This window comes from Lachnellula hyalina (genome assembly GCF_007821495.1).
Source record: "Lachnellula hyalina strain CBS 185.66 chromosome Unknown contig00282, whole genome shotgun sequence".
Lineage (NCBI taxonomy): Eukaryota > Fungi > Ascomycota > Leotiomycetes > Helotiales > Lachnaceae > Lachnellula > Lachnellula hyalina.
Window position 1 is genome coordinate 1 of NW_022157396.1, and position 21,741 is coordinate 21,741.

At 48.0% G+C, this 21,741-nt stretch overlaps 10 protein-coding genes across 10 annotated transcripts; 4 read left to right on the forward strand and 6 right to left on the reverse strand.

Annotated features, from left to right (window-relative positions):
- Positions 1-734: 734 nt before the first annotated feature.
- On the reverse strand, positions 735-1,788 carry LHYA1_G008648 (uncharacterized protein; the record flags this gene model as incomplete). The annotated part of the gene is made up of 3 exons (XM_031153568.1): positions 735-958; positions 1,009-1,197; positions 1,356-1,788. 3 exons carry the CDS (start codon positions 1,786-1,788, stop codon positions 735-737), a joined length of 846 nt encoding a protein of 281 aa, XP_031001144.1.
- A 2,759-nt stretch (positions 1,789-4,547) lies between these two features.
- Positions 4,548-5,066, reverse strand: SPCC191.08 (putative ORAOV1 family protein; the record flags this gene model as incomplete). The annotated part of the gene is given in 2 exon segments (XM_031153569.1): positions 4,548-4,763; positions 4,779-5,066. 2 exon segments carry the CDS (start codon positions 5,064-5,066, stop codon positions 4,548-4,550), a joined length of 504 nt encoding a protein of 167 aa, XP_031001145.1.
- Positions 5,067-5,355: 289 nt separating this feature from the next.
- Positions 5,356-7,323, forward strand: rar1 (putative methionine--tRNA ligase, cytoplasmic; the record flags this gene model as incomplete). Its single annotated transcript, XM_031153570.1, has 1 exon — positions 5,356-7,323. One exon carries the CDS (start codon positions 5,356-5,358, stop codon positions 7,321-7,323), a length of 1,968 nt encoding a protein of 655 aa, XP_031001137.1.
- Positions 7,324-7,685: 362 nt separating this feature from the next.
- On the reverse strand, positions 7,686-8,649 carry lxrA (L-xylulose reductase; the record flags this gene model as incomplete). Its single annotated transcript, XM_031153571.1, has 2 exons — positions 7,686-8,485; positions 8,538-8,649. The coding sequence occupies 2 exons, from the start codon at positions 8,647-8,649 to the stop codon at positions 7,686-7,688; spliced, it is 912 nt and encodes a 303-aa protein (XP_031001136.1).
- Positions 8,650-8,977: 328 nt separating this feature from the next.
- Positions 8,978-9,833, forward strand: ard1 (N-terminal acetyltransferase A complex catalytic subunit; the record flags this gene model as incomplete). The annotated part of the gene is made up of 3 exons (XM_031153572.1): positions 8,978-9,069; positions 9,123-9,361; positions 9,448-9,833. Coding segments are annotated over 3 exons (717 nt in total), but the record flags the coding sequence as incomplete, so codon positions are not given.
- A 655-nt stretch (positions 9,834-10,488) lies between these two features.
- On the reverse strand, positions 10,489-11,119 carry LHYA1_G008653 (uncharacterized protein; the record flags this gene model as incomplete). The annotated part of the gene is made up of 3 exons (XM_031153573.1): positions 10,489-10,644; positions 10,758-10,873; positions 11,002-11,119. The coding sequence occupies 3 exons, from the start codon at positions 11,117-11,119 to the stop codon at positions 10,489-10,491; spliced, it is 390 nt and encodes a 129-aa protein (XP_031001138.1).
- A 689-nt stretch (positions 11,120-11,808) lies between these two features.
- Positions 11,809-13,113, forward strand: mug65 (Meiotically up-regulated protein; the record flags this gene model as incomplete). The annotated part of the gene is made up of 1 exon (XM_031153574.1): positions 11,809-13,113. The coding sequence occupies one exon, from the start codon at positions 11,809-11,811 to the stop codon at positions 13,111-13,113; it is 1,305 nt and encodes a 434-aa protein (XP_031001141.1).
- Positions 13,114-13,852: 739 nt separating this feature from the next.
- On the reverse strand, positions 13,853-14,808 carry mad2 (Mitotic spindle checkpoint component; the record flags this gene model as incomplete). Its single annotated transcript, XM_031153575.1, has 6 exons — positions 13,853-14,212; positions 14,267-14,441; positions 14,497-14,535; positions 14,599-14,624; positions 14,675-14,700; positions 14,754-14,808. 6 exons carry the CDS (start codon positions 14,806-14,808, stop codon positions 13,853-13,855), a joined length of 681 nt encoding a protein of 226 aa, XP_031001140.1.
- A 197-nt stretch (positions 14,809-15,005) lies between these two features.
- On the forward strand, positions 15,006-16,973 carry GUF1 (Translation factor GUF1, mitochondrial; the record flags this gene model as incomplete). Its single annotated transcript, XM_031153576.1, has 1 exon — positions 15,006-16,973. The coding sequence occupies one exon, from the start codon at positions 15,006-15,008 to the stop codon at positions 16,971-16,973; it is 1,968 nt and encodes a 655-aa protein (XP_031001143.1).
- A 2,756-nt stretch (positions 16,974-19,729) lies between these two features.
- Positions 19,730-21,224, reverse strand: LHYA1_G008657 (putative phosphoglycerate mutase; the record flags this gene model as incomplete). The annotated part of the gene is made up of 6 exons (XM_031153577.1): positions 19,730-19,887; positions 19,936-20,326; positions 20,601-20,665; positions 20,715-20,868; positions 20,916-21,066; positions 21,127-21,224. 6 exons carry the CDS (start codon positions 21,222-21,224, stop codon positions 19,730-19,732), a joined length of 1,017 nt encoding a protein of 338 aa, XP_031001142.1.
- Between the last annotated feature and the right edge of the window lie 517 nt (positions 21,225-21,741).

Genomic DNA, 21,741 nt, shown 5'->3' on the forward strand with positions numbered 1-21,741 from the left:
GACCCGCATTCACTTATTTTCCTAGTGAGAACTATAAGGGTAGGCTTAAAAGAAAGCTGAGATCAAGGCGGTTAATATGCTGGCGCGATCGTTCGATTTAGACGGTTGTGGCAAAAGTTATAGGTGAATTCGTGAAATCGGAAAAGTTTTTAACTGCCTTTACTTTCTGCCACTCCTTAATTCACTTTTTATTTGTTAGTTATACGTTTTTAGGGCCCTGGGGGATTTTATTATTATGGCGTTATTGCTTTATAGACCTAGTCCGCATTAGGCTTAGTCTCATAGATTCCAACCGGAAACATATTAACATATCTTTTGACTATATCACTAGCCCGCGCTAGCATTAGGCTAGCGCCGTTCTACATAGTCTTAGACTCACATAGGACGTTAATGGAATAAATAAATAAATGAAAAAAAAAAATCCAAATCACGTCGTGTACGCGAAGTCACGTGCACCGGCACCACGTGTCATGCCTTAACATTAGGTGCAACCTGTCACACTATTGATTTTTTTGCTAGATCCTCTCTTTGCTTATTCCTCTCCTTAATTCCAGTATTAATATTGAAATGTGCGCGCTTGATCGAATGAAAAAAAGTGTCCGCTGTGACTCCTTTTACTGGGTCTCGAAAATCACCAGTAATGGCGGTGGTGAGACTGTCGGTATCTATGGGAATGGGGTAATGTGCCCGCAGGACGAAAACTATCGAATACCGAAAGCGGCGTGTAGAGCTTTCTAAGGGTTGTTCAAGCTGGAACTCGGGTAGGAGCGAACAAGGTGACCACCAGAACGATAGCGAGAGTTTGTTAGGCGCTCAAGTTGCCTACCAGCAAGAATACTTCCGGCCGGTGACTCAAAGCTTTTCTCGATAGGAAACCACGATTGGGCGTGCCGGTCCCATACTTCAAGGCCGGGTTTATCGCCAATCACAAGACTAAGGAGGCCAAGATCTCGGTGGGCTGGGTCCTATCAATTAGTTATGCTAGGATGGAGTCAAGTGTATACTAACGTTCGGCAACAGTCTTGGGTTGGTTTTGCTCGAATCCCTCATATCGGAAAAGACGCAACATAGTCGCTGTCTTCTCCATACTTAGTCTGCTGCAAGGCTTCGAATAAACATCCAATGCTTCAGCTGGTAGCTCCAAGCTCTCAGCTACTCGACCTAGCTGATCATTTAAAAGATCCCCAGCTACCGCCCCTGCGAAAGAAGAGTCAGCATATATTATTCTCGATATTGTGTGATTTAGTAGGATAAGGGAAAGACCAAAAGAGTCTGTTTGCCGGCATGCGTCTTGAATACATCGAAGAGGAAAGACTGTTTGCTGATGAAGAGTCAAAAAAGACCGACTGTCTTACAAAATGTTCTTGCGGCTTCAAGTAGTTCCGGCGGCGTATTGTCTAAGCTTCGAAGTGTGATGAATTCCTTTTCCCCTTCAACGAAACTCCAACCTTCCTCACTTCCTTCCTTGGTTTTAAAGGCGTGTTTTTGGGCTGTGGGGAGATCGAAGAATGACTTGCTCGCCTGGAACAAGGCCTGTGCGCTACCATATAATGCATCCTTTTCAACTGGTGTCTGGTACGTGATCTTCGTCCAGCCTTGATCTGAAAGAGCGAACTGGTGCTCTGGAAGTACGAGGGGAAGATTGACGACTTTAAGGGGTGGCAGGGAATACGGAACATCAGCTTGCTCTTCAGCTCTGAGAGACTGTTCCTGGCTGTCAGGCGGTTGTTTGTGTCGTCTCGGGATGATGCTTGAGCCAATTGATTTGATTGTGGAAAGGAAAGGCATAGTTGCGCAATGTTTTAAAAACGGCCAACTTTGGTCCCCTGATCCCCTGATAAGTGTTGTTCGCTTCTTCTAAAATGTGAACAAAGCAGGCAGAATCGGATTGAATCTGACCGAAGGTGGTGGTGGTGGCGCCAGGCATCCACTGTAAGGTATCCAGGCAATACAATCTCAGGCCGTGAAGGTATCGTACCACCTCAACTTATTAAAAACCTACCTACCTAAAGTAGACACATATACCTCATTACATAGACATATATTGCTTCGATGTTTATCTTGCTAGAGCTGGGTACTATAACCTTCAGAGGGATTTAACCAAGTCGTCTGCTTCTGGCTTCTGGCTTCTGGCAAGAGGTTTCTAAGATTTACAGTACTATGTAGCAAGAAAAGGGGCTCGCTTCATCCCCTAGCCTGCCTTGTTCTTGTCCAAGACAGAAAAGGCGGCACTGATTTCTATTCTTCCAAATTGAGTAGCACATTAAAAAGCTGACATACTATCAAGGGCCAATTTTTGTGTCCACCATGAGCTTATGTGCAGCTTCGCTGTTTGCAAGACAGACGACTTGCAATATACCTGTGTATGTTATTAGCAAGATCGCGTATGAATCTTCTATTATGTTTTGTCTATTGCCGGAATTTCTTTGCCTTGCGAATAGATACTTGAATATGCCTTTTTATAAGCAGTATATGTGCTGTCCGAGGCAGGACAACCGCTCGATGGTTCACGTTCACCCGATTTGTGTAATCTGCCATTTGACATCGATACCTATTACAAGAGAATACTAAGCACTCACCCTCTTATGGAGATAAACTCTCGGGGTAGTATATCTTACAATAAATCCCAGGTCACGGTGAATGAATGGCAAATAATTTGATTCTTCCTATTATTCGCACGCAACGTAAATGTGAATATGAGGGCCCACAGTAATACTGTTTCCGCATAGTTGATGAATGTTGTATCTCCAACCCCTCTAGCAGTCTTAAGCAGCTCGCCCCCATAATCTCATGGGCAGGGCACATAATACATTTTCACCAGCACAGCGAGCCCCACAACAGTTGACATTCACGCTTCAATACGAAAATCCCCTGCACTTCAGGACAAGCTATACAAGTCCTACTTCGGCTTCTTGCGAATTCGCATTAGCATTTCAAGACTTTCGATTCCTGTTTCTCAGGCACTACACCCAGGTCTCACGGGTTCCTTTCTGCGAAGCAAGACAACTATACGTTTCGATCAACACACCCGAAAACAATATGCAACCAAGTGCAGGGGAGCGGGCGAAACTGAAAGGCCGGTCGGCGTTTGAGATCTCAAAAGGCATATACCCCAGGGATGTGATAGGAAGGAAGAGAGCCAGGGACGAACGCGGTGAGAGCGAGGAATATTCTGATGAGACCGAAGAAGGACGTAGAAAGAGAGTCTTGACCAAACACAAGCAATGGTGGAAAAGCAAGCAAGCAGAGATCAAACCGGGGATCTAGTGCAGGAAGGAGAGGAGTAAGATAACTAGAACCTGATTTGTTTCCCCTCTGGCAGGTTTCAGGACTTCTCGGATCTTCTCTAGCGACTTTATCTATAAAAGGATTCCAGTCACCCCGTGCGTTTAGTTCAACGAAGCAACCATTGCTGTACTTTCACAAGCCTACAAAGAAAGCAAATCTAACCGGTGTACTCCGCAGCCCCCAGCTTGACTGGCAAAAATTACTTTACGAAGTTCAGAAGAATATCAAGGAAGAGTTTGGAGAACAGAGGCATCTAGACATTAAGAAGAAGGTAAATGCAAATATCGTTGCCACGATTCGAGAAGATATCAAGAAGGAACTGGAACTTGAACAAGTCATACTGAAAAACGAGCTCCTCGCGGCCGCACAAAGGGACTTGGAGGCAAAAACCCAGCGACTTCGAGATCTTGTCAACAGTAAGCTTCGTCCGGAATTTCAGAGACGATTTGAGCAAGAGAAGCGACAAGAGATGCGCTAGGAAATCGAGGCGGAGCTACGACCATTCTTGCTTGCAAAGATCCGAGACGAAGAAAGAGGACTTCTGAAGAAGCAGATTGAGGACGAGTTGCGTGTATTTCTTCTTGCAAAGGTCCGAAAGGAGGAGAAGGAAGGGATGAAGGCGGAGGTTGGAGGCAGAGTTGAGAACAGTCATCGAGAAGGAGATGCGAGAGAGTAATAAGACACAGGAGTTGATTCCGAGGGGAGAGAGAAGCACTGGGCGAGCCGCGAACAAGAAGGGGAAGAGAGCGGTGATTAGCGATGGGAATGTCCCACGCGAGGACAGTTTCATACCAGAGGAAGCAGAGGTGGAACGGGAGGGACCGGATAATATTCCGCGCGAGGAGAGTGTTTTGCCAGTTCTCGAAAATGATCCTGATTTCCCAGAGGTGGTTGTCACAGAACCAGCCGAGGGAAATGTCGAACAGTTGCGAGGTATTTCACAGGAAAACAGCATTGAGCATCAGAATACTGCAATCGACGAGAGCCCCGAGATTAATTCTGCCAGCATGGAAGATCCACCCATTCGAGGGAAGTCAGGAGCAGGAGCTGGTGGAGCAGGAGCCCTGGTCGGCCAGAAGAGAAAGGGAGTTGTTCCTCAGAACCCTAGACAGGACTGGCGAAGAGGAGATCCATGAGGGGGATGATACTGACCCGGGCGACTATATCAACGGAGACGATTACTTTTAGTGTATTTTCAGACAAGTTTGCTCGTAGATGTTGTGGGCAATAGAGGAACAAGCTGTGTACCTAGGTAGCACTCATTGTATTGCATTTCGAATACTTGTATCCTCAATATTTGCGTTGCCATTGATTATCTTCCCAGAACTGTCCAAGTCTCCCTTGGTCTCTCCTACCAATCTTTCAATGACCTTGGCCTTGGCTTGAGCTCTCTTGAAACGGTCGTCAAAGTCAGAGACGGCATCTTCTGAATTCTCAGTCGAAAGGCTTTCCGACTCGGCCAGGGCGTGGAAGACCTTTAGATGATTCACTAATCTCTGATTGTTGGGCAGCGGAGGAAGCTTTTGTGATAAAGAGGTTGGTGTTGTTTCAACATCTGCACCTCCGGATTCCTGAAGCTGCGGCATTCGATTTGCCCAAACGAGAGATTTGCCATAAAGTCTTCCACTCTCGACGAACTTTTCAAACCCTTTCTCCAAACCGAACGTGCGCCCTTCAATCCGTCCTGCTTTGACCCCATCCGCCTTCCCCTGCTGATACCCATCATTGTAGAACGTTTCCTCGAGTGCGAGTACCTCATCAAAAGTAGCGGCTTCCATGTTGAAGAGGGATGCGATGCTAATTTTGGCCCAGGAAGAAGCTGATAGACAAAAACAGTTGGCGGCGAATGAGGAGAATACTGTATGGTTAGGTTACTGGACAAGTATATTTATTCTTATTCCTGTGCATGTGATCAATTTTCAGCCTCGCCCTAGTCTGATTACAGTATGTGAGCCTTGACTCACCCCTCACCCCACCATGAATTCAAAACCACTAGAATTTCTCCAACCCTTCTTTCTCCCTCCACACTCGCTCTCTCCCACCTCTTCCCAATTGCACGCTCCCGCAATGGCAACCTCGACCGCGAATATCATATTGCCCGAAAAGGGTAAACAAAACATTCTTATCACTAGTGCATTGCCATATGTCAACAACGTCCCTCATCTCGGGAATGTAGTTGGTAGCGTACTCAGCGCCGACGTCTTTTCCAGGTTCAGCAAACTGAGAGACAGACCAACACTCTTCATTTGTGGTACGGATGAGTACGGCACTGCCACAGAGACAAAGGCTCTCGAGACTGGCCAAACCCCCCAGGAGCTATGCGACGAATTCCACAAGAAACACAAAGATGTGTATGACTGGTTCGAAATCGCCTTCGATTACTTTGGCCGAACAACAACGCAACAACAGACGGTGATCGCACAGGATATATTTACAAAGCTCCACAAGAACGGTTACTTGGAGGAACGAACAACAACGCAGCCGTACTGTGAAAGTCATAGCTCGTTTCTTGCTGATCGTTTCGTTGAAGGCACGTGTCCCAAGTGTCAGTATGACGACGCACGGGGCGATCAGTGCGACAAGTGTGGGAGTCTGCTTGACCCATTTGAGCTGATAAATCCCCACTGCAAGATCGACGGAGCTACGCCCGTACCCCGAGATACAACTCATATCTTTCTACGACTCGACAAAGCTCAGCCTGCCATAGAGAAGTGGTTTTCCAAGTCCAGCGAGCAAGGGGCTTGGCCACAGAATGGCGTCAGCATTACAAGATCGTGGTTGAACAAGGGATTGGAGGGTCGAAGCATTACGCGAGATCTCAAATGGGGCACGCCGATTCCGCTACCGGGATATGAGAACAAAGTGTTGTATGTCTGGTTTGATGCCTGTATTGGGTACCCCTCGATTACGGCCAACTATACCAAGGATTGGGAACTGTGGTGGCGTGATCCTGAGAATGTGAAGCTTTATCAATTCATGGGCAAGGACAATGTGCCATTTCACACGGTCATTTTCCCGGGTTCTCAAATAGGGACTGGTGACAAATGGACCATGCTCAACCATCTCTCTACTACAGAATACCTCAACTACGAGAACGGCAAATTTTCCAAGTCTAGAGGTGTTGGTGTGTTCGGAGACTCTGTTCAGGACACAGGAATCCCACCCTCAGTATGGAGATATTACCTTCTAGCAAATCGACCGGAAACTGGTGACACGCAATTCGAATGGAAAGCCTTTATTGCGGCTAACAACAGCGAGCTTCTAGCCAATCTTGGCAACTTCGTCAACCGACTTATCAAGTTTGTGAATGCTAAGCTGGAAGGGGTCATTCCCGAATTTTCCGCCGAGTATACTGATCAGTCCTTCGACTTCCCGATTTTCATCTCTGAAGTCAACGATCTACTCGCCGAGTATGTCGCCGATATGGAGGCAGTCAAGCTGCGTTCCGGATTGCAAAAACTCATGCAAATATCCGGCAAAGGGAACAACCTTCTCGCTGGCAGGTTGGATAACGCCAATCTGACTGGAGACCCAACAAGGACACATACCATTATTGGTCTGGCAATGAATTTGGCTTACCTTCTCGCCTCCCTTTCATCTCCATTCATGCCCTCGACCGCGACCTCCATTGCGCAACAGCTCAACGCCCCTCTAGTTTCTATTCCCGATAAATGGGTAGCCGATGCTCTACCAGGTGGCCACAAGATTGGTAAAGCTGCCTATTTGTTTACCAGAATACCCGAGGAGAAGGAAGAAGAATGGAGAATTAGATATGGAGGTACGCAAGCCACTCGACTAGCAGAAGAAGAGGCCAAGGCCAAGAAGGTAGCCGACAAGGCTCGAGACAAGGAACGTAAAAAAGCGAAGAAGGAAGCTGCTAAGAACAGCGAGTCCTCTGCAAGTATGGAACCTAAGAAGAGCGAAGGTAGCGCGCAGACGGTTGAAGCAGAGAGCAAAGATTCTACAGAGAATGCCCTGCCCATAAGAGGCGTAGTAGCGGAGGAACAGGCCCCACCACCTGCAGCAGCTCCATAAGCATAGGCAGATCGATGTACATTGCTGGCGTTTTGGAGGCACGGGATATGGGGTGGTGATGACTGATGAAAGGTGCGTTTGCTGGATCTTGCCTGCTTCTTCAGTGCAGAGAGGAAAAGAAACTATTAGCGATTGATAGATTTTGATGTGCTCAACCGTTACAGATAGAGAGAGTTGAAAGAGCTGTTTGGATTCTATCTTCTGTTATGATATCCTCGTGTCCTGTGAATGGAACATGAGCATACTCGAGGATACAAACCGTTAAAATTGGTCTCGAGTGAGATAACCAGGAAATAAGTACCAGTGAAGACGCTTGCGCTTTAGAACATTAAGTATATCTAGTCCTGCTCAATATGTACAACTCAGATGGCCATCCTCATTCCCCCATTAGCACAAACGACCTGTCCCGTACACCACCGACTGTCCTGCGTGCAGAGCATTCCCACGATGCCTGCAATTTCCTGTGTATACGCCGGTCTACCGCCCGCTTTATCAGCTCCACTGATGAGATCTTGATCATCAATACCTGGTCGTATCGCCGACCCAGGCGTTTTCTCAATCCAGGGCTTCAGACGCTTCTTGAAGTCGTCTGTTGTTGAAAACCACATATCCGTCTTTACCGGCCCTGGATTAATCGCATTGACTGTTGCTCTCTCGGCCAACTCTCTTGCCCATGTTCTCGTCATCGCTTCGAGAGCGGCTTTTGTTCCCCCGTATACGGATTGTCCCGCAAAGCCCTCGGAGCTAGACACCGAGCTTAAATTCACAATTCGGCCACTCCTATCGTGAGGTAAATAGGGCAGAGCTGCCTGGATAAGTAGCAGAGGGCCCAAAACGTTGATCTTGTATTGCCATTCCCAATCACTTATAGTGCACTCTTCAATGCTTAGATTTTTCGAAACGCCAGCGTTATTGACTAGGATATCGATTTGGAAACGGCCGGTCTTGGGATGTGAGAAGTGGTTCTTGGCACTGGTGATGATGTGTGCTGGGCCATTTGGGGTACCCATATCAGCTTGAATTACGAAGCATTGGACGCCGTGTTCCTGGGTAAGAGTTTCGGAAAACCGGGCACTGGCGGCAGATGAGGAGTCGGATGTATAGTTCAAGACTATAGATGCGCCTTTAGAAGCAAGATTGTGGGCTATTGCCGACCCAATTCCTTTCAATTGCTCGTTAGAATGATTCGGCAATATAGAAGGAGGGAATATTACCCCTAGCAGCTCCTGTTACAATGGCTAGCTTCCCTTCGAGGGGACGATAACCACGTGCCCCTCCAAGGTTTGTTGATACCGTTCTTTCATGGGTTGGACGTGAAGAAGCCATTTCAAGTCAAAGAGAAAGCTCAAGTTCTGTTAGAAGCTTGAATTTGTATGTAGAGAATTACCCAGTAGTATGACTGACTGTTAAATAATTGAAAAATTAATAAAGCTCCAGAAGTGGGAGTGCAATAAGAAGTTATAAATACTCGCGACTCGATACAATACCCCACTACCTACAAGTAGCACACCCCACCATCCCCTTAAAAGCTTAAGCGACGAATAGGGCGGGCCATCTCAGATCCGCACCAATGACGGCCATTTGGGAGACCGACCTCAAAATCTAGTAGTATGCGGATGCGAATGCGATCAACCTGCCCTGATAAAGCAAACAGCTGTCACAACAATCAATCATGGATATCCGACTCCTGCAACCGTCAGACATTCCACATGTCCAACATGCCAATATTACCAATCTCCCTGAGAAGTAAAATACCCCTCAATTTTGCCCCATCCTAGAGCTGACTGAGCTCCAACTAGTTATTTCATGAAATACTACCTCTACCACGCCCTCTCCTGGCCTCAACTCTCCTACGTTGCCGTTGATGTTTCACGCCCCAAGAAGAGCCCCTATGACTACCCCCGCATCGTCGGCTATGTACTCGCGAAGATGGAAGAGGATCCCCCAGATGGAGTGCAGCATGGGCACATCACCAGTTTGAGTGTGATGAGGACGCACAGGCGGCTTGGGATAGCAGAGAAGTTGATGAGACAATCTCGTATGTTTCCGTTCCAGACATACAATCTCTCCGAATCCAAAGAATGACATACAGGGAAAGAAAAAAGGCTGATCTAGAGGACATAGAACGAGCAATGGTCGAAACATTCGGCGCCCAGTACGTATCGCTGCACGTCCGTGTCTCCAACAATGCTGCCCTACGCCTATACCGCGATACACTGGGCTTTAAAAACGAGAAGGTGGAAGCGAAATACTATGCCGATGGGGAAGACGCATATAGCATGAAGCTGGATTTAGGCTTCATCCGCGAGCAGATTCTAGATGAGCAAGATGAGGGCGAGGAGGTGGATGAAGGAGAGCCTGTAGGAGAGTTGGGGGCGGAGAAGGACAAGGCGTTACCGCTTAATGGGAAGAAGGATGCTGCGCAGGGAGGGAAGAAGATGAAGGTTAGGGTCGGGAGAGGGCTTGGGGTTGGCGATTTGGTGGAGAAGAATGAGAGTCATAAGGCATAATAGAGGTAAAATGTCACCTTAGTGCCCGTGGAGATTGAAAGGGCGCGCCTGATATAGAGGAACCTACCAATTGACAATTGAGAGTGCAATCCCACCAATCGTGGACCAAGTGATCTGGGCTTTTGACTTCTGTTGTTTGTTTTTCACTCCTAGTAAAGCAGGATATACTATACAAAACTTTGATAAATTATGTTGATTGCACAATGAGTAAGTAAATTTCTGGCCTTTTCTGGTCTGTCACCAAGAAGCTTACTCTGGATCTTGAGTATGGAATAGCGGGCTGGGTCGAAGCCAAGAAGCATTGATTCGCTGCATGGAGTATTGCCCAATCTGTTCGACGGTTTAATAATGTTTGAGCTGTCCGCAACTAGCATACGCTCATTATACCAACTGGTAAGTGAGCTAGAATAGACTGCATTATATGGCCAAGCCTGAACACAAGAGGGTTGAAAAGATACAATCAAGCTTAAGGATGTTCACTTAGCAAATTCATGACGCTAAGGGCAGTTTAAATCATATAGTTGAGAAGTCCCCGGAAAAATTGGGCAGCATTGCATGGTAATTTACAAACCCGCCAGTAGAACCAAGCCGACATGCTTGCCATTCATTATCATCACCCCATTAAACCTATTCCCATATCCGCTTTCATATGTATCTACTTCCCACCGAACCAGGACGAAATTCCGCTCTTTGCCTCGGACGCTTTCGCTTCAACCTTTCGGTCAGCCTGGTCGATCTTTTTGCCGGTGTCTTTGCGCAGTTCCTCGAACTTGCCTTCGGCTTTTGCGAATTCTGCACGAGCCTTGTCGGCCTGTTCGTGGGGTCAAGTCAGTATTGAGTCTTGGGGAAATTTGGCTGTAGGTAGACAACAAAGTAATGTCCGCTGTAATGGGGAGTGAGGTCACAGAGATTGGGGATACTAACAGCAGAATCGACCTTTGCACCGGCTTCAGCAGCCCATTTCTCGCCTTCTTTCTGGGCTCTTTGGCCTTGGCCTGGAACTTCGGACTTGACCTTTGCAGAGGCCTTGGAGAGATCGGCTGGTGGTTGTGTTAGTATGGATGGATGGAAGGATGGCAGGATGAAAGTGTGGAGGTATGGAGGTATGGAGGTATGGAAGTATGGTCTAAGAGGATATGATCGGGCAAGGAGAGGGGGAGCAACATACCCTCGAATTGCTTCTCAGCAACCTTTGGATTTCCACCAGCGGTGTAAAGGTAGTAGCCGACACCACCTGCTGCTGTGAGGCCGAGGATGAGAGGAACTCTAGACTTTGGTTGGGCCATTGTGATTGTAGTTGTTGATGAGGGAGCAGAGGAAGATACAAGGCAGAATGGATGTAGGTAGGGGGGGAGTTGCAGTTGGAGTCACGGATGATGGAGAAGTTGTGGTGTGATGGTGAGGAAGGAGACTTGGAGACATGTATGTATTGGCTGCCTCCCCCTGTGTGCTCTCAATGCCAATTGCCATTGCCATTCCCTGCAAGGGCAAACCAAAACCAAAACAACTACGTCACGCCAGTAGAGTTTCCCCGCCCCGCCCAACCTCATGCTCATGCCTTGGCCTTGAAGCTCGGGCCACATTATTGTGCGTCATTAAACAACTAAAAACATCCACATGCACCAAATAAGTAAAGCTAAACTTCAATACGGAGTAGACCCTTTGTCATTAGGTAAACAATACCTGCTGGCTGCTGGCTGTACGTACGTACAACGACTACTCCGTACCTACCGTACTGTCAAGGTAGCTCTAGGTCTAGATCTACGAGTACATCTAAATCTAGATTCTCGGGGTTCTCCTACCTAACTACCTACCTACCTACCTACCTACTCCGTATACACTCGTATATCCCAGCTTCTTCGTTGAGAATCACCTGCCACTCAGTCTCCGGAAAATCCCCAGTCCAGTGCCCATCATCAGCCTCTAAAGCTGTGTGAGCAATCCCCGCAATGCTTTTCCATTCATAGAAAATCAAATGTCTATCCTGCATTCTTCCACCCGTCGACCTTCACCTCTCAGGGATACAGATTATGACCATGAAATCACACTTGTCGATCACACAGCAACCCTCCAAACACCGAGAAGCCAGTCTGCCACCGGTGCCAGCCACAGAATTCCATCCCCATCTGTTTCAACTTCTTCGTCGAGACGATACAGCGATGTCCCTCTGAACAAGGACTCCAGCAGGCAGAAATTGCGGCAAGAGATTACAAAACGTAGATACAAAAAATATCAGGATCGTCGGTTAGACGAAGAGAGACCAGAGTCACCAGACCCTGCCCAGCCTGAACAATCCCAAGATGATGACCAGGAGCAGGGTCAAGCGCAAGATGCAGAGGACAGAGGTCGGAAGAAAGCCAAGACAAAGCCCGAGTCTGCAATAGATGTGTTATATGAGAACCAACGCGGAGGCTTCCTCTGTGGTTTGCCCCTCTTCGCATCTAAAGCCTTAGGAAATCTCGACCCCTCTCCCTGGACGAACGTTGCCCAGAAAACGAGTGCTACAGACATTACAAATGCGCAGGTCCCTGATCCATCTTGGGAGTGGGCGTGGAAAGAATGGACTATCAATCATGACGAGGGAACGGATGAGGATGGGTGGGAGTATTCGTTTGCATTTGCAAAGCCATTTTCATGGCATGGACCTACGTGGTGGAATTCTTTTGTGCGGCGACGAGCATGGATTAGGAAAAGAGTTAGGAAAGGTTCTGGGTATCACATCTCTGAAGCTCACAGACTCAACTCCGACTATTTCACAATCCATTCAGCCAGCTTTGATGCGAGTCGTAGTCGCGCCTCGTCCGTGGACACCAGAAGATTAAGTGCCGCGCAATTGGCTTACCGTGAAATGGAAGACGAAATACTCGCCGAAGACATCACTGATATTGGGACACTAATGGAAGCTTTACGAGTTGCTCGAATAGACCGGGAGAAAATGGAAGCAGTTGAGAACTTCATCAAAAACGGTGGAGATGACCTTTACTCCTTGCAGGAGCGGATGCATGAGATAATGGAAGCGTTCATATTCCAAGCTTCACGGCGGCTCCTACTCACCCACATTCTCAGAATCTACAACGAAGCTGCAGAGCAAAACAAGGAGCACGCTGATGATAAAAATAAGAAGAAGAGGCTGGAGAACCTTGAAGCCGGTCTAAAGCATGCTGATGAAGAGGTTAGAAAGCTAGAGTTCTGGAGTGATGTGAAAAATATGGCCGAGAAAGGCCACACCAAGGGAGCAGTGGACAAGTCTCAGGGTTGGGACTCCCGATGGCTGGGCTAGATGATAGCGGTCCCAAAGACGTGATTTCCGAGCGAGAGCAGCCGCGTTTCGACAGTCGTGAAGATGGGAAAGGGAATGTAATTGCGGGTTCGGCTGATGAAGCAAGCGGGAAAGGTAAAGGAAAGGAAAGGGCAGAGGAATAGCATATTAGGGTGGCGTTCATATATATACCTAGACATGAGAGGCGTGGCATTAGCATTGGCACGAAGACGCCTGTATTTTGATAGGATGGTACCGCACTGATGGGCGTTCAAAATATATCACAATTTTCTATCCTGAATGGGCCAATCGAAACGCGTAGCATTTCCTCGCAATATGCCGCATTAACTGGGATATATAAGATCTGAGAAAGCTCTACACTAGGTGCGGAATTTATGGCACCTGCAAAAGCCTCAAGATAAAGTCAGTCCTGATCCCCTTTCTAAAACAAACCCACTTAAGATGAAAATCAGAAGGCCAGGCCTATAGTTCATTTGATGTTTCATAATCAAGCACTTGATATGCCAATATATGGTATCAACAACTTCGATCTTCTCTCCGAGGCAGTGCTATCTGCCAGTCCTGGTTGCGGCCTTTAAAAAAAAAGTAACTTTCAAACCATATGCGCATTATGGACAGGCATAGGTAACAACAAACAAGAATCCATATCCATATCCATAGCATAACCATCCATCCAGACTCCCAACGCAACCATAACACCCGTGTCCCCCAATCCTTATGATAAAGTATCAATCATTCTCTAATCACCAATCCTATAGCTGACCAAAGTATCAACCTTATGATTACTCGTACTGAAACTCCTCAGCTGTACTTTCTCCCCATTCTTAATCTCTTTCGCATCACTGTCTCCCCACTCCATCGGTACCTCACTATCCGCATCCGCATACACCAGCACATTGAACGTACAGTCCCCATCCAGCTGAGGCAAGAAAGTAACCGAGGCGGTAATCTGTCGGAATATAGACTGTATCTCGGATTGGATCTCTGCCTCCGTTTTCTCAGCTGGTGGTACAGCGGCCGCGTTATCGGGAGCAGCATTTTCCTTGTCTGCGCTCTTCTTGGAGGATTTCTTGGAGGAGGATTTGTTGATTATTTGAACCTACGCTCTTCCATCAGTATACAATCCTCGGTATGGGGAATGCGGAGAACGCACGTCGAACTGCCACCTCTCGACATGCTCGCCTGTATCTTTACTTGTAATAACAACCACAAGCTTCGATATCTTGCCGCCAATCATCCATTTGTCGAGCTGGCCCATGATTTTCTTAATGTAGGCTTTGACTTGATCGTCCGAGGAAACGAGCATTGTGAGGCCATATTTCTTGACGCTATGATTTTGTGAGCTTGAGTATATCGGATGGAAGTGAGAGGTAGGGGTCGTACGCCGTGAAGTCCTCGGCGGGGTAAACACCACGCTGGAAGCTGCGATAGAGTTAGTACTTTCCTGATATCTTCTACAGACGAGATGGGAAGACGAAGACATACAGAATCGTGTTTATGGAGAATTGGAACTGCTATGATTAGCTGCTAATCCTCGCTCCTGTTCGATGGGAGAACCTACGAATTCCGCAACGAGTTTCGACGAACCTACACCTTCATTAGTACAGCGCGCAGACTGCTGCAACAGTAATATAACATACCCTTCAGTGGGAGCTTGTGCACCTTTGTCTTGGATTTCTCTCGTTCGACCGACATTTTGACACGTTGTTGGGGGTTTATTGGTTTTGCAATCCTTGAATATTGATGGTTTCCCCAGGAAGATACACTTTCAGTTGCTGCAGCAATCGGCCGCTGCCGTTGAAATCGTCTCGTCAAAATAAAGCAGAGAAGTTTTAAGAGATTATTATTTGCTACAAAACCACGACAACTCCACAACACCAGCATCAGTCTTAATGCAGCGATGTCTCTTGCAGCTCCTTAGGCTACCTAGCTCTATAAGATCCCAATATGCATCTGGATTCCTCTCCCAAACCCGCGCATTCAGCGCCTCGGTAGCCCTCCGCGCTCAGGTTTCAAAGCCTATCTCAGAGCTGGAGCGCCGCATTCAAGCCATACCCATTGAACGCTTCCGCAACTTCTGCATCGTCGCACACGTCGATCATGGCAAGAGTACGCTCAGCGATCGGCTGCTGGAGCTCACGGGCACGATTGCACCGGGTGGGAACAAGCAGATCCTAGATAAGTTGGATGTGGAGCGCGAAAGGGGCATCACGGTCAAGGCGCAGACTTGTAGCATGCTATACAATCACGAGGGGGAGGATTATCTGCTGCATCTGGTGGACACGCCCGGGCATGTGGACTTCCGAGCTGAGGTCTCGAGATCTTATGCTAGCTGTGGGGGAGCGTTGTTGCTGGTAGATGCTAGCCAAGGCGTGCAAGCCCAAACTGTGGCTAATTTCTATTTGGCATTTTCCCAAGGGCTGGTACTGGTGCCAGTGGTCAACAAAATCGACCTTCCCTCTGCAGATTCGCCAAGAGCGTTGGAGCAGATGCAGACGGCGTTTGAACTGGCGCCAGAGAATGCGGTATTAGTTTCTGCGAAGACGGGACTTAATGTCGAGCAGCTGTTGCCGAATGTTATAAGGCAGATACCTCATCCTGTTGGAGATCACACGAAGCCACTGAGACTTCTACTGGTGGATTCTTGGTATGATAATTACAAAGGGGTAATTTTGCTCGTACGGATCTTCGATGGGCAAGTTAAAGCGGGAGATCAAATAGTGTCATTTGCCACGGGGATCAAGTATTTTGTGGGCGAAGTTGGGATGATGTATCCCCATCAAACACCTCTGAGCGTCCTTCGAGCTGGTCAAGTCGGCTATATATTCTTCAATCCAGGCATGAAGAAGAGTCAAGAGGCATTGAGCGGAGACACATACACGACGGTTGGTTCTGAAAGGCTCGTTGAGCCATACCCTGGATTTGAAGAGCCGAAGTCTATGGTTTTCGTCTCAGCATTTCCTGTTGATCAAAGTGATTTTGGCCACTTGGAAGATTCGATCAATCAAATCGTCCTAAATGACCGAAGTGTCACACTCCATAAGGAGTCATCAGAAGCCCTTGGGGCAGGTTGGAGGATGGGTTTCCTGGGCACACTCCACTGTTCCGTCTTCGAGGATCGCCTTCGCCAGGAGCATGGAGCCAGTATTATCATTACACCACCTACTGTGCCTTTTAAAGTCATATGGGCCAACGGGCGGGAAGAGATTATCCAGACTCCATCAAACTTCCCAGACGCAGATGTGAATCGAGACCAGGTGGGCGAACTGCAAGAACCCTATGTGTCTGCTACTGTAACGCTCCCCGAAGAGTATCTGGGGAAGGTGATAGAGCTCTGTGAAACCAACCGTGGCGAACAGAAGGAGCTTAATTTCTTCACTGCCCGCCAAGTCATCTTAAAATACGACATACCACTTGCCCAGCTTGTTGATGATTTCTTCGGCAAGCTGAAGGGTGCCACGAAGGGTTATGCAAGTCTTGACTATGAAGACGCCGGCTTCCGACGCAGCAGCGTCGTTAAGATGCAACTCCTCGTCAACAAAGAACCGGTGGATGCCGTAGCACGAGTTCTCCACACCTCACAGGTCGATAGACTAGGCCGGCAATGGGTGAAGAAGTTCAAGGAGCACGTCGACAGGCAAATGTTCGAGGTCATCATCCAAGCAGCTGTGGGGAAGCGTATCGTGGCGAGAGAAACGATCAAACCGTTCCGGAAAGACGTGTTGCAAAAGTTACATGCAGCTGATATTGGCAGAAAGAGAAAGTTGCTTGATAGGCAAAAGGAGGGGAGGAAGAAGCTGAAGGCTGTGGGAAACATTACGATCGATCACAAGGCGTTCCAGAAGTTCCTGGCTAAATAGGCCGAGGACAATACTGTAAATGTAAAACAGTGTGTTCCAAAGGACTGGTTCTCAAGTGGTTCATTAAGAAATTTGTTGTATGTCGAACTTAATACATGAATACTCCCTACTCCTTCCTGGCTTCTTTCGGGCTCTCCTCCGCGTGAAATGGGATGGATAATTACACCCAACAAATGGGTTCCTTGACACCTCATCGTGCTCGTGTCAATATTCTCCATTATTAGAAAAGCAGCTCCTCGACTATACACACTGACACACCTCCTTCGATCCAAGCTCAAAACTCAGCAAGCCCAAACAACGTCCACAAGTCCTCCTCCCCTGGTCGTCGCTCAGTGCAGGGACCTTTGAACCACTAGCTCGATATAAATACGGCTTCGCAATAGACTTCAGCGCGCTCCAACCAACACCATTCCTCATCTCCTCCCCATCACCAAACCTCCAGCAATCCACACACATCGCGCTCCACCCCTTCCTCCCAGTACACCCCCCGCACCGACCGCAGTTCCACGAGCATTTCCCACCTCCCCTCCTCTGCTTCGGCGTGGCACAAGCTGCACAAAGACCATGCTCTGAATCAATCTTCCGGCCTCTTTTCCATTGTCCTGATTTCATGGCATAGCGCACACATTTCCGGGGCCGCTGAATCTTATAATCCGCGTAATTCTGGAACGCGGATTCAGGCCGCGGATGCGGATAGATTGTCATGTGCTCAAAAGTATGCCACATCACACACTCCTGGCACAGATACGGCAGGTTGCGATCCCCTTTAAAGGTCCAGGTAGGAGGGTATTGTTGCAGCACGGATATCTTTTCGGGGGTGCTGGGCTGGAGGTGCTTTATGCGGACGAACCTGTTTAGCTGCTTGCAAGAGATCTTGAGGAAGACTGCACTGCTGTAGGGGAGATGAGAGGCGATGTTGAGTATTAGGTCACGGGGTAGCTTGAGGATGTTGGTACGCGATTTGGCTTGTGATTTTGGTCCGGGAGACGACCTAGGGCCCTGAATACTAGGTGCTCTGATATCACTGCCGAAGTAGCGGTACGGGCTTCTGCGGGATGAAATAGGATGAGAGGGTACTTTTCGGGCTTTGGTAGCCTTGACCGGTCGAGTGTCAGCGGGCCTCACAGGCTCATGCGAGGGTAGCTTTGTAACATTAATTTTTGAAATTGGAGGATTTACCACAGTCGGAAATGCACTGTGAGGCTCAGAGGTCCTGTAACCCCTGCCGGCCTTCAATGGATGTGACGTGCCAAACTTGATGCCCCGTACCCGCCCAATCTGTTTCCGAGTCGACGATGAGGCAGCTTGGGCAGGTACCAAGGGAGTTGTGTGAACGACTCTACTTCGAAAAGTCTGACCATCTTTCCTTTGGGTTTGAGAGAAGGGTACTCGTCTCCTTGAAGTAGTAGTAGTAGTAGTAGTAGTAGTAGTAACCGAGAAACCTCGGGTAGGAATTGATTCCCTAGCCTTGTTAGAGGCCAATATACTGTCTCTACGCCGGTTCGGTAAAGATCTCGTTCCGACAGCTCGAGATTTAACTGATCTAAGCTCGCTCACAGATATATGTATCGCTTTTTCTCCTTCCGGTATCACGGTAACGATATTCTGCGAGGCAGTGTGTCCACCCGGTCGGTTGGGAGTCTTGATCTTGGTCTTGGTCTTAGTCTTGGTCTGGGTCTGAGGTACCCGGTCGTCCAAAATCCGTCGCGAAGTGGTGGCATTGCTAGCTCCTGCAGACACTAAATGAACTCGTTGTATATAGGCGACAGTCTCACGTTCTGGAGTAGGTCTAGCATCTTTGGATTTTGGATCCTTCTTCTTCTTCTTCGATTGCTGTCCCTTGAACCATTTTTGAATCTGGCTCATACTTGGGGGTGCTAGCGGGACTTGTCTCTCGGCTGATGGTGGGGGGCTCTTGTAATTCTATGGCAGGCAGGGAAAGCTGCCAGATGTAGGACCCCTCGATGATTGGATCTACTACGGTAGCTAGACACTTCTGCTGTTTTGACGCCCCAGAAGTAGGTATCTAATAATACCATTTAGGGGAGGAAAGGCCACGGAAGGTTCTTATCATCGAGATGTGTTGCAGCACTGTTGGTAGGTACCAGTATGTTGGAAGTTGCGAGATAGGGATCACCCCTGCCCTCCGACGCGGGGTTAATAATATCAGCCGATCTCGATTTTCGGATACGATGCTCCATAACAAACAGACAAGCATGACTCCGTAGGATTCATATCCATGTGTTGTTTTGTAAGCAGCTGCAGCTGCAACCGTTATCCAGGTGGAACTTCAAGAGTTCCTGATAACCAATTTAGGAGAGAAAGATACTCGCTCATTTTCGGGACCTTGAATAGAAACCGCAAATCAAGTACAGTACGGTATTATCTTGGCTAGTGCTACTACATGTGCAATTAAATCGTACTGTCAGATCTAAAGGCTTCTGGCTAGGATTGTGGAAGATTTTCGAAGTGGAAATACGCCGAGACAGCTTGCCTCGCAGCCTCTAGCCCGAATGAAGAAATAGAAAAGACCCAAACAATTCCTTAGGTCGAGGCCAGATTGGCGACTTTGCTGAGCTTGTACGTAGCTCGCAAAGTGTGGAATGACTCCTCTCTTCCCTTTCTATTCTTACATGTGTCGACCTAGTGCTCTTGCTGTCGAGGAGCTCCCGTTCCTTATTTGAAACTATCCAGAAGCCTTCTTAGAAACATTAACATATGCTGGATGTTCAGACCTTATGAAGCAGAGGAGAGTATCAAATTGGTACAGCCGTAGCAGACGGAGCAGAACAAGTCGAGATCGTCGTATACGGCCCTTTACCCTTTGGCGGTCCCTCACCCGCAACCTGCTCCGCCTTCACAAGCACAGGAATTACTTGCCCAGTGCCTAGGCTGAAATTTCTATGTCCCAAAACTGAATACAATTAGTCTCCTCTCAATCCTCGCTGTTCGGGTTGCGTACCTCTCAAAATTGATCCAATAGCCCCCGAATGACTTGAAATGCTGATGTAAGTATTCTTGTCATTGGAGAACACATCCTCAAGCGCCTGCATAAGCCTCATATCCATGGCTTCATTCGTCTCCCTATGCTCTGCATCCCAGAGCGGATCGTCCTCCTTGAATCCTGCTTCGAATGGCCAATTTGGGTAGTTTTCACGAATGATACTCTTGCTACTTCTGCGATCGCAGGTATGCACACCGAGTTCTTCTCTGAACAATTCCTTGATGATAGGCACGAATTGGCGATCCTTAGTGAGATCCAGGCCAGAGAATGTGACGTTAGCTGTAGCGAGACAACGTAGGAGGGGACTTGTATAGTAGGATTCTGGGGTTGGGATGTTTTGGGAGGCGATCTGAGAACGCCAAAACGCGTTGGCTTTTTCAGCTTGTGCAATTCCCGCGGAGGTGAGCAGAGCGTCAGACCACTGTAACGAGTTAGTACGGCGGTTTCTGCAAGAAGCAAGAGCTAGAGAATGAAACAGCCTTCGGGATTCCAACACAGCAAAGTCAAGGAGTATAAGGGAAGAGAAATGCTGTGGTTACGGTAATGGTGCCATTGCCGTCTTTCAAAGACCAGTAACACTACCGAAGTTAACACGGGACATCATTGGGGTGGGGGAGACTCACATCCCAGTCATGTGTGCCATAGAAGGCTTCGGCGACGTTGTGATAACCCTCACCGTGACGACCCACTGGGCAGATTAGTTTGAGTGTGCTGAGAAGGGAGGCCCTGAGACTAACTGTAGAGAAGTTTGTATTGGACCTTTGGTTTGCTGTCATGATTGAGACGAGCTACTTCATTTCCAAATCGTTCCCACTGGCTTTTCTTGTGGTCGGGATCGAATTGCGAGTCCCCATGGTATGCGCGGTCTACAAGGCCGAAATTTGTGGTTGTCTAAGAGCCATGAGTGAGTGCGATTCAACGGAGCTCACGGTACTCACATAGTCAAAGCCACGGTCTTCTGTGATGGGATTGTCTTGCTGAAAATAACCCGTGACTGTGGAAAATGCGGTATATTCAGGGGTAGGATTTGGTGACTCGGCCATCATCATCCAGAGAGCTACGACAATGGTTAAGAAGAACAAGAAAGGCCTACACAAGAGGAGGTGAGTTTTGCATTTTCCAATGTCCGTCTTTTCGGGGTTGACTTACACAAGATAGATAGCTCTGAAGATGTGTATGCGTCTGGTTCCTTTGCCTCTCTTGCGAGCGAAAACGTGACGAGATGCTTGTTTGGGTGGTCCGGCCATGTGTTACGAAGGGTTGGGTTAAAGTGATGCATTAGTGGTACAGTACTGTACAAGCAAGTGCGTGAGATTTAGGAAATTGCACCCAGTGAAGTCATGGGACTAAGTCATTTTGCTACGTTACCTGTGAATAAGATATAAATAAGGTTAAGTAATGTATAAGTAATAAATATTATAAACCACCAGAACCTGAAGCCCTCCTTTACCCGGAAAGCTTACCTACCTACCTAGGAACAATAAACAGAACCCGAGGCAAGGGAGTATGGTGATCACGTGCCGATGCCAGCCCAGCGGGAAATGATAATGACGTAGACGTAGCTAGCCGTCCAAGCCCCGTTTTACTTCGTAGCTCCAAGCTCCAAGTCGCCTCAATTACTTCCCCACATTCCAATGCAAAACCACAGCAACGGTTGAATACAATAAGACTATGTAATATACCTAGACACGTGTACACATTCATGAAAAGAATCAATCAGTGAGGAGGAGGAGGAGGAGGAGGAGGAGGAGGAGGAGAAAAGAG